This window comes from Erigeron canadensis, chromosome 7 (assembly GCF_010389155.1).
Source record: "Erigeron canadensis isolate Cc75 chromosome 7, C_canadensis_v1, whole genome shotgun sequence".
In the NCBI taxonomy this organism is placed as follows: Eukaryota; Viridiplantae; Streptophyta; class Magnoliopsida; order Asterales; family Asteraceae; genus Erigeron; species Erigeron canadensis.
This window is the reverse complement of record NC_057767.1, coordinates 7374621-7386663: the sequence shown is the minus strand read 5'-3', so window position 1 is coordinate 7386663 and position 12043 is coordinate 7374621. Positions and strand designations below refer to the sequence as shown.

Below are 12043 nucleotides of genomic sequence, written 5' to 3'. Positions count from 1 at the left end.
TTAAAAAATCATGACATCATAATTCACTTTGATTTTTTTCTTTTTATTTTCGTATAATCTAATTTAATTTGGAAACCAAATACTTTTCAATCTAATATAGCTCTCATAAATAGCAAATCTAGCAAATTTTCGTACTACAAATTTCATGCAAAGATTTTTCTTTATAGTTATTAATTATTATCATTATGCTAATGTTATTATTAGTAATATAGATTTACAGTTTATTTTAATTTGTATCTTAATTATTAATTTTTTTTAAGTTGTAGCTTAGCTAAAAGATTATAATTATGAATTCGTGTTTATAAGATTTTTAGCTTTAATAATGATTTTTCTTCTTAAACATTATGATAATAATTTTCATAAAAAAAAGTTCATTTCTTAAACTTGAAGGTGTTAAGTAAATGAAAAGTTAATTGTGTGATAGCTATTTAGAGCTTTACATAAATAAATTAATATGTTTATAACTTTTTCCCCATTCTCGTGTATTATTTTATCAGTTTCTCTCATATATTTGATATATAGTAAATGCAAAACTACTTTATTACGCCATGTTCAGTTATTATTACATTATTTGATTAAGTATTTTACATATATAAAAATAAGATAATCTGCAATTATTTCTTTGGTAAGCATCCGGGTTAAACCCGGGTAATTTAGCTAGTCACATTTTAGTATCAATTTTTGCTTTCCAAAAAGTTTCACTATTGAAAAAGGTCCTGCCATTTGAATTAGCAATAACACCAATGTAAAATTATACCATAAACAAAATGCCCAAAATTTGCTTCATGGTGATCGGGTATTGTTAACAGTTATTTCGGTAGGGTACTTGGGTTTGTAATTTATATAGTTTTGCTGAATAAAAAAGTTAAAACAAAAAACCTAAAATTATAACTGGTCAGTTTCCTAAAGGTCTAATTTGGGCTTAAATATTAAGTTTAAAGTCACGCATTTGGGCCTAGACCACACCTGGAAACAAAGCTGGCTTACGAGTTACGAACAGTGAAACAGTGAAACCATAAACAAACTCCCACTAACACACACACAGTGTCACACACACAACAATAACAACACATCCTAAGCATAAACAAGGCGGCAGATCTGATCACCAGATCCGACGACAGATCTATAGAGGTGAGGTTTACGAGTTATCATCATGTCAGTTTTCTCTCCCGGAGTTCGAGTCTTCAATTTCAATTAATGTGGGTTAGACTACTTTCATAAATATAAAGACACATGATTCACAGGTAATTCTGATTCAAAAAATCGTCATTGTCATAAACTCATGATAATTTATGCGAGTAGTATTCAATATTTATTGTTATGTATATAGGTAAGTCGTAAAGTAAGATTGTTAATTATTACAAATGTAAAATATAAAGACACTAATTAACCTTATGAGATTATATGTAATAGCCAAATGTTCACTCCTTTGAATATTATACAATTTCTAACGGTTTTATCATCACACTCAAACAAGAGGATCTTTTGTTAGATAGAATTTTTTGTTGTTTTTATTTGTTAGTTTTTAGATCTGGTCGTTATGTGTATGTGTTCAAATATTTGTTTGGTATATAATTGTTTATGAGTGTTTGGTTATATGTCTATTAGAAATTCAACATCTATTGTAGTTGTTATTATATCAATACCCGTACGATATACGCGATTATTAAATATTATAGTACTATTACGAAAATAAAATTTAAAATCATACTTTGTAACTTGTATTTGGTCTTCATAGCCTGATATTAAGAAACATTTATCATGAAAATATCAATAAAATTTAGAAACATACTTCATAACTTAAAAGTTTATCAAGCTAAACCAATCGTTAAAAATTTATCTAGCTAAACCAATCGTTAATGTGTTATTAGTTTCTTTTGTTTGGTAACTATAGCATAATGTTAAACGGTATAGAAACTAATACAATAATAGGCGTAAACGAAAAAGTTGAACGTCGTTTCAGAGGAGACGTTATATCAAAGTTGTGAGAAGAAGTCTCCTTTTGATGGGATGAAAAGTAGTATCAAAGATGTTGTAAATGATGTTGATGTTTGTGATAATGCTTCTAGAAGATCTGAAGCACAGATTGTCACTGAATTTGCAAACAACAAAGCTAATTTGCTACTGAAGGATGTGGATGGTTATAATCATAATAATGTGGGTGATGATTCTGTCAAAAATCAGGTGGCTGTTTGTACGAATGAAGATGTAGATAAAGTTGATCAGGGTAACAAACATAAAATTGTTGTTGATAATGTTGATAGTAAGGAAACTCAAGATGTTGGTGGCAGGGCTGTAGTAAATGATAGAGATCAAGTTGTTGATTTTGAAGTTTCTAAAGCGCAAGAACAAGAATATTGTAGTCAATGGTGGACTGAGAATGCTGATGAGGTATTTAGAACATATGACATGTTATTGTTAAACTTGAAGAGACAGCAGCTAGAGAACAGTTACAACATGCAAAAACTTTTTCCCATTGATGATGCTTCTAGTTTTGATATTCTAAGAGATCAGAATTGTTGCATGAACTTTATGGTATTTCCTCTAGTTCTCAAATTTTTGAAGAAGCTTGTGTAAAGAGATCCATTAAGCCATCAATGGTTCTTAAATCACCATATGTGAATCGTACAAGTATTGTCTCAGAGCGTCTGTCAGGATCTGAGTATGCTGTTGCTAACCATCTGTTTGCATGTTTTGGAAATGGAACGTATGTTTCTATGATACATCTTTCATATCCATTTTGTTTCTATTGTATTATATGCTGATTGGAAGAATAATCTTTTAGTGATTTTGTTGAAATTCATTTAATTATATTACTACTTTTTTTTATCACACGGATACTGTTTTCAAATCAGAAGGTGGAATACGTGGAGTTCGAGTTTCTTTGGAAACTTTATGTCCCAACTTGATGATAGAGGCTTCTGTGGTTGATTTGTGGGGAATTATTTTGAATTATGAAGAGAAATCAAGAAAAATCCACCCGATTCATAGGTTGTTTCTTCCCACCAGTGTTCTTATAAGTTTTAATTCTTTCATTTCTAATTCCAAGTTGGCTTTAAGTGTTAGTTCTAATTAATTTTTTTGGTTTAATAACTTTTTTGACAGCATCATGATGGCCTGAATTCTGAAAAGAGAATAACCTTGAAAGAGAAAATGTTTGAGCATTTTCGTACATCTTTGGATCCTTTATTCTATGCAAACAAGTTTGACTTGAAAAAAAATGATCTGGTATGTTTTTGTAATTTTTTTTATTACTGTTATGTTGTTTTGTTACTTTTAAGTTTTTTATTGATTTTTATTATATTTGTGTTATACGCATACAGGTTTTCATTCCTATTTGTAGAAATGATCCCCATTAGACTGTCACAAAATCCCCATGGGACTGACATATAATCACTAAGTGATTTTAACCATAACTTGCAAAAAAAAATTAAGAAAGAATAAAAGGAAATGATCCCCATTGGACTGTCACAAAATCCCCAAAGACTGACATATAATCACTAAGTGATTTTAACCATAACTTTCTAATAATATTAAGAATAGTAAAATCAAATAATCCCCATGGGACTGGCACATAATCCCTTCGGTTTTTAATAAGTAGCTTAGGGTTTAGGATTTGAAAGTGTAGGGTTATCCGGTTAACCCTACTGCTTCAAACCATAAACCCTTAAGCGTACCGTGACTTTCATCCCCCTCATGTACCTTTTAGCATTCTAGGGTTTAGCATTTAGGTTTTAGTCTTTCCAATTGGTTTTTAATGGGTAACTTAGGGTTTAGAGTTTGAAGCTATAGGGTTAGGCGTTAGGCTAACCCTACTGTTTCAAACCATAAACCCTTAAGCGTACCGTGACTTCCGTCCCCCTCCTGTACCCTTTAACATTCTAGGGTTTAGCATTTAGGGTTTAGATCTTTCCAATCGGTTTTTAATGGGTTGCTTAGGGTTTAGGGTTTGAAGCTGTAGGGTTAGTCGTTAGGCTAACGGCTAACCCTACTACTTCAAACCATAAACCCTTAAGCGTACCGTGACATCCGTCCCCCTTTTGTACCCTTTATCATTCTAGGGTTTAGCATTTAGGGTTTAGATCTTTCCAATCGGTTTTTAATGGGTAGCTTAGGGTTTAGGGTTTGAAGCTGTAGGGTTAGCCCCTACTGCTTCAAACCCTTAAGCGTACCGTGACTTCCGTCCCCCTTCTGTACCCTTTAGCATTCTAGGGTTTAGCATTTAAGATTTAGATCTTTCCAATCGGTTTCTAATGGGTAGCCAGTTATGGTTAAAATGTTTGAGCATTTTCGTAAATCTTTGGATCCTTTATTCTATGCAAACAAGTTTGACTTGAAAAAAATCGATCCGGTTTGTTTTTGTAATTTTTTTTATTAAAGTTAGGTTGTTTTGTTACTTTTATTTTTGTTATTGATTTTTACTATATTTGTGTTATACGCATACAGGTTTTCATTCCTGTTTGTAGAAAAGATCACTTTTTCCTCCTTGTGTTTGACTTTCGAAAACCTGAGTTGGCTATTATTGATAACATATATTCTGGATCAGAATTCATCCCTAAATACTAAAGGGTGTTAAATTATTCAGTAAGTTTCGATGAACTATGTTATGTGTTTGTTTTTTGGATTGTTAGTTTTTTACTATGTGTTGACTAAATCACTTTTACAGAAACAAAGTATGCAAAAACTTCTGACAAAATTTGGTCACCAACATGCTGAAGCTATTGGTCAAGTGAAGCATCGTCTGTATAAACTCAATTGGCAGCAAAACAGAACAGAACGGTCTGGATTGTGGAGTTTTCATTATGCGTCACATGGAGAGTTACATGGGACAGGATGATGGTAGCTAGGATTGTGAATTACCCAAGGAGTCGAATGAACAAAGAGTTAAACTGAGGTGGTTAAGGAACAGGTATGCATCAAGGATTTTGACACACCCAATGAACAAATTGGCTGATGAAAATTTACAAAGAGCATATGAGTTTGTAAAGGTTTACGACAAGGAATAAATCAAGCAACTTGTCTTTTTAGGTTTGAAAAATAGGGCTGCACGTGAAAGATGAAGAAAAATTAGTTAAAGGTATTCAAATTTCATGATTTCTATTGTATATTTCTAGTTGTTATGTAAAGTTTTAAAACAATGTAATCAAATGATTTCTTGTTTCTTAAAATGAAATATTTCATTTAAAGCATTCAAATTTCATGATTTGTATCGTATATATCTGTTTTATATTTCTAGATGTTAATGTAAAGGTTTAACAGCTAATCCCAATGGTACTGGCAAAAAATCCCCATGGGACTTACATATAATCACTAAGAGATTTTAACCATAACTTGCTAATAAAGTTGAGTAAAATCAAATAATCCCCATGGGACTGTCACATAATCCGCATGAGACTGCCATATAATCACCAAAAGATTTTAACCATAAGTGGCTACAATGTTTTAGAAGAACAAAAATAAATAATCCCCATGGACTGTCACAAAATCCTCATGGGACTGACTTATAATCACTAAGAGATATTAACCATAACTTGCTATAATTTTTCAGAAGAACAAAAGGAAATGATCCCCATTGGACTGTCACAAAATCCCCATGGGACTGACATATAATCACTAAGTGACTTTAACCATAACTTTCTAATAAAATTAAGAAAAGTAAAATCAAATAATCCCCATGGGACTGACACATAATCCCCTCAGTTTTTAATGGGTAGCTTAGGGTTTAGGGTTCAAACCCTAAACCCATAAGCGTACCGTGACTTCCGTCCCCCTCCTGTACCCTTTAGCATTTTAGGGTTTAGCATTTAGGGTTTAGATCTTTTCAATCGGTTTTTAATGGGTAGCTTAGGGCTTAGGGTTTGAAGCTGTAGGGTTAGCCTAACGGCTAAACCCTAATTCCTTAAGCGTTCCATGACTTCCGTTCCCAACCTGTATGATTGATTGTGATGGTCTATTATTAACTTTTTGCTCATATGACAACTTGTATAATCACCTAGTGATTTATTGTATGTTATGTATTACAATAATTGAGTGGTTTGGATCTAAATGTTTTTTTTTTATTATCCATTTACCATATGATTGACCCGATATATCTTTTTCAGTTACGATTAACATATCTCGCACTTCGGGTTTTCTTTTTACTCCTAAAACCTATATTTAATATTCCTCAATCATTTATCTAATCTCGAAATGCAAAATGATTGCTGGTGAATCATCAACACAACAAGATACTGACGAATCTGATCTTTCAAATCGCATAAACCCTAAATTCAAAATGTTTGCTGGTGAATCTTCAACACAACTCGTTCCTATGGTATCTGATCTTACAAAACGGTTGAAACAAGATGAATTTGAAATTAGGGAGGATCGCATAAGCAACCTTCCTGATGATGTAATATCCGATTTGATCCCTTCTCGCGTTTTGGATACGAAACTACTTATTTCAACAAGTATCATTTCTAAACGATGGCAAAAACCTTTGGAAATATGTTCCTTATCTTGTTTTTAGTGATGTCTCATTTTGTAAGAAGGCAGTAGAAACTCTAGTTGATTTAGGTTTTAGTGATGAAGTTTTTTCAGAGTTTTATAATGCTGTTAATAGTACCCTTTGTCAGTATGGATTAGAAACTATCACAAAGTTTGAGGTCGATGCGAATTACGATGCTAGGTTTGCTTCGCTTGTCGAAAATTGGATCGAATTTGCTGTTCGTAGGTATGTTAAAGATTTTAGACTTTACTTGAGAAATTTGGGAAATGATGATACATTTTCAATTGAAAGTCAATCATTCTACATGAATTCGCATTTCACAACGCTCGATGTAGGATATTGCTTGCTTGATCCTCATGTTGGTATTACTTGGAACAACCTTAAGGATTTAACTATATCATATTCAAGATTGGAAGAAGATTTGATCCCAAAAATTGTATCTGGTAGTCCTTTGTTGGAAACTTTGACCCTTTGTTGCTGTCGTGGTTCATTGATTGATATCAGATCCCCTAGTATTAAGAATTTGGTAATTCTTGGATATGAGGCTGATGAACTTGTAAACTTTCTTGAGATCAATGCTCCTAATATCACATTTCTGAAAATTGTTGATAGTTGGTGGGTAATAGCCATTGTTTTTAGGAACGTCACGTCTTTGGTTAAAACTTACCTTAACTTTGACTTTCCCCGTTACTATAAAAGATTTAGAAAGAGGGATGAAGAGCTTGTACTAGGTGATGTTATTATGAGACTCAGAATGTGAATGAAGTTAAAGTTGGGCTTTCTTGCCATCCGGTAAATTGCTGCTCTTTTTTATTAATTATGTACTTTTTTTAACCTTCCGTCTAGCTTTTAGAAGTTTTCTTTTAATCTTATTTGTTGTTTTTTGATTAATAGACTATATGTCGTTTGATTTCAAAAGGGTTCGTCCTTCCAACCAATGTTGTCTGTGAAGATAGTTCATTAAGTAACTATGCCGATTCTGATCTTGATCTGGAAGGTTCAGATTTAGAGTGAAAGCACCGTGTTCAGAATCAAATTTCAGAAATCAGAATCAATGAATTTAGAGAGAATTTTTAGAATCAATGCATATCGATATTTTAGACTGGTATTCTTTGTATAGACTGGTATTCTTTATGTCATGCTTTGGTTGTATTAGTTATCCTTGTTGTGTGTGTGTGTGTACATTTGGTTGTGAAATGATCCTGCTTCAAATCATATCAAGTTTTCACATTTTGTTCCCTCATGGACTGAAATTTGTAATGTTGATGATCCTATATTTGTTGTGGTGGTATTTTTTTCATAGCTTTGGTAATATGGGTTTAATTCGTTTATCACCATGCTCTTTGTTTGAAAAAATTAGTACAAATACTTAATCTGAGATTGCAAATCTGATATAAAGATAAGAAAAAATACAAATGAGTAAACGAAACAAATCACTTAGTGATTCACTCATATTATTAACAAACTAATTGGATGGCTAAATTTCTTGATGATTTTAAGTGGTATCATTTTGTTATCATTTTAATAAAAATTTGAAATTCAAATTTCAGATATTTTAAGTGGTGGTAGTTGTTTGTGGCTTTTAATATTTTTATATTCGCGCTCTGTCATCAAATACAAACACACATTCACTCACACACTCACAAAAATGCTAAATCAAACACTCACACACCATCACTCACATAACGCTAAATCAAAAAATTAACCGTAAGTAAAAATCATCAACACCACCGCTAAATCCAAGAACAATGGCAAAACAATCAATTTCTCAAACAGTTCAAAGCCCTAACAAGCGTGTAACTCGGCAATCTGCATCTCCCATCGTTGATAGTAAGTTTTTGACCTAATAATTATTTTTTAGGGTTTTTTTATAAATTTTTTTACATATTCATAATGTTATTTATTTGTTTCTTTTTTTAGAGGATATACAAACTACCAATGTGATTAAGACGATATAAAAATCTGGAAAGCAAAAAGGAAAATCAAAAGATACTGAAGTCGTTAATGTAGAGATTAAGGAGAAGGTTCAGACGGTAACAAAACCTGGAACAAAAAAGAAAAAAAAAACCTAAAGAAGGTATTTTCGTTATCATGATACTTTTTATTTGTTCATGTTTATATTTATGTGCAAGTCTATATCTGTATGTACTTATGTATATATTTATTTATTCATATGTATATCTGTATGAGTAGCATTCATTTTAAAATGTGGATTTTGGTCCATATTAGGGAATATATATATATATATATATATATATATATATAGTTTGTCTATATTCAGTCCAAACTGACATTTTCTTATGTATATGTAGATGTCTATGTCTAATTTTATATGGTTGTGGTATTTTAAGTAGATTTTGGGATAATAATTTCTGGTAACGTCTTTGTTGTTTGGATTTATGCGTTTGTTTGTATATGTATGATTTTATTAAAAAAATTTCTTGCTATGAACTTTATAGGTTGCGTTATGTTTATTTGACTTTTTGAAGTTAATGGGAGTTGTTTTTTTTCCGTGTGTATGCAACCATGTATCAAGAATCAATGTTTTCCATCCGTACAACTAGTGAACATGTTTATAATCAAATTTTAGAAATCAGAATTAATAAATTTTGAGTAAATTTTCAGAATCAATGCATAAGGATACTTTAGTCCTGCATGTCTATTGTTTTGTTACTTGATTCGTCAATCTCGAATTTTGATGTAATATTCTGTTAGTTTGTTCGTCAATTTGGATTGTCTTCTGTTTTCTTACTACTGTAAGTGAAATTCATGTTTGTTTTGGTATTACGTATAGTTATTTAGTTAATATTCTAACAAGGTACTTCTATGGAACTAAATTACTTGATTGACGCTTTAATTTTAGAATCAGTATTGGTCAAGATTTATTTGCTTTTATTCTCTCTGATTAAGTGGCAAAAGTGTTGTGTATATTCTCTGTGGTAACTGTAGACTGGTGAGCCACATTATGCACTTCAGATTGTCAAATTCTATGTGACATATAACTAGATGTGGCAATGTAGGTGGGTTAGGTGATTGTGTTCAAAACGTTTTTGTCTGAAACATATTCTTTTTTTTTTTTATCTAATATAGAACAAACCATTGAGGAGGACCCAAATGCTGATAAGGAGATCATTGATAACCATCCAGAAATGTCAAGTATCCATCTGAGAACAACCCCGCAAAATTTCTTAGGAGTTGTTGTTTCCTTAAGTGCAGCTCAGAAAGAGGCTGTGAGATCGTATGGTTTTGGGTCACTAATTGACTTCCAGATATTTGATCTTCCTAGCAAACTTGTTCATTTCATTGTTTCTAGCTACAATCCAGAAACAAATAAAATAGAATTACCGAAAGGTGAAATAGAAGTTGATGCAAAAAGTGTTTAGCATGTTTTTGGGATTCCAAGTGGAAATATTTCATTTACTTTCTTAGAATCGGACCTTGAATTTGTGGAGTTTTCTACCTTATGGAAGAAACACTTTCCGCAAACAAAAAAAGAAGGAAATATGCAGATTGTAAGTGTCAAGATGATTGCAGACGTCTTGGTGGAATCTAGGGAGGTTGACAAGTTTTTCAAAATGAACTTTTTAATGTTGTTTCTCACTTCTGTTATACACTGTGAGAACTGTGGACGTATCGATGAGTATATTTTGCACCGTGTTGGAAACAAAACAGATTTAACAGCCCTAAACTGGAGTGAAAAAGTGTTGTTATATTTGAAAAGGAGCAAAGCATCATGGAAACCACAAAAATATGAGTCTTACTATTGAGGTCCTATCAGTCTCGTTAACATTCTATTTTTTTTATTTATAACATTTAATCTTTAATAATTAATGAGTAGCTTATGCATATTTTGTAGCTTCTGTATCTGGATAGAACGAAGTATGATCAGATGTATTTGAAACGTAGGGAGGCTATGGAAATCGAGGCTGGTCGATTCGGTATCATGGATATCAAGGGTCCCATGAGTGAAGAGTCATTGGCAATTGAGGTAATTCAGCTTTCAAATTGACTCATCGGTTGATAATGTAATGTACTATAACATACTGATTTGCTATTTTATACTTCCATAGTATAAGTGTTTTATTTTCTTTTCTTTTTAGGATTATGAAACCGCTTTCATCCAGTTGGTTGAGGTTTCAAAAAAGAAAAATATGTTGTTTGATTTTTTGAATGCTAAATCTGTTAAAGATCCAGAGAAGATGAAATTCAAGTTTTTCCAGTCCAAGATTTCTGAAGTCTTTAGTATGGAATCTTTGTTCTATCATGAAGAGCAAACTGTTCTAAAAACTTGAATGAAGAACAAGATACTGAAACAAATGATTATCAAAAAATTGTTGTTGGTAATGAAGGAGATGATAATGCTGTTAACCCTAATCACAAAGAAATTGAAGATCATGTCGAAAAGGAGAAAGATAAGAATTAGAAAGATCCTATTGTGACTAGCAACCAACCAGTTACTTTAGAGAAACAGGACAAAGTGATTTTTGATTCTAATGTTGGTCCTAGTCACAGAAAGAAGTTACCAAAAAAGCTTCGTCTTTTGTTGAAAAATCTATTTCTGATACCGATTTTGTTGTTGATAAAAGTTCAGAATTTGTTGGTGTTGCTAAAAATACGGATGTTGATGTTATGAAGGAAGGTAATTAGGGTGTTGGTGTCGACAAGAGTTGTGTTGTTGTTGTTGAGAAGGAAGGTAATGTTTCAAACCTAAAGACGATCTTGTTCAACATACTGTGGATAGAGAAAAGGAATTTGATGATGATGGCAGCCATGCAAGGAAAAAGCAAAAATAATCTTCTAAAAAGAATGTTGAAATGGATTATGCAAAACTTCCAACAAAGATTTACAATAGGCGTTTACAAGATGACAATGTTAAGCAGAATCCTATTTTTGAGGTAAGTTTGTCTGGCGTTTACAAGATTACCAGGTTTAACAGGTCATTTGATAATAAAGATGTTGAGAAAACTATTCAGGAAGAGGTGCAGCGAAAGAAGAAACGTGGACGTACTCGGAAACCTACTCCTGAAGTTGTTGAAGAGGAAACAAATTCTGATGATGTTCCTATCATAGCTCTGATCCCTCCAAAAATTGTTCCTGTTCAAGTTCAAAAGGTTGCATCAACAAAGACTAGTACCTCCACGATTGGGAGGTAACTGACATTGTTTTGGTTAATGTTTTTTTATTTGTTAAATTCAGATTATGTCACTTTTGTAACTGGCTTTGTCTTCTTTTCTTTTTTTTAGTTCATGTGGTGAAAAAGTGGAAAGGAAGAAATTTGAGAGGTTGACAAAGATTAAGCTTGGAAAAAAGGTTGTAACAAAAGATGGTAAAGGGTTGGACAAGGAGAATCCAGTGGATTTGAAGTAATTATAGTTTGAGTCATGTCATATCATTGTGAAACTTTTTCACGTACTTTATATATATTATCGCTAATCGTCTAAACAGTATTAGTATTTGCAAAACATATGGTAACTGATAATTTTTTACCTGGTTGTTTTTGGTATATGTTTCAGTTGGTTAATTTTTGTATATGTATGGTGCAATGAATTAATTTTT

At 32.0% G+C, this 12043-nt stretch overlaps 1 protein-coding gene across 2 annotated transcripts; it reads left to right on the top strand.

Moving 5' to 3' along the window:
- Positions 1-11078: 11078 nt before the first annotated feature.
- Positions 11079-12043, top strand: LOC122608379. Of its 2 annotated transcripts, XM_043781479.1 has the most exons (3): positions 11079-11382; positions 11461-11636; positions 11731-12043. In XM_043781479.1, exons 1-3 carry the CDS (start codon positions 11302-11304, stop codon positions 11852-11854), a joined length of 381 nt encoding a protein of 126 aa, XP_043637414.1. In that variant the 5' UTR covers positions 11079-11301; the 3' UTR covers positions 11855-12043. The 2 variants fall into 2 exon arrangements, with proteins under 2 accessions (XP_043637414.1, XP_043637413.1); XM_043781478.1 differs by having other exon boundaries at positions 11079-11636.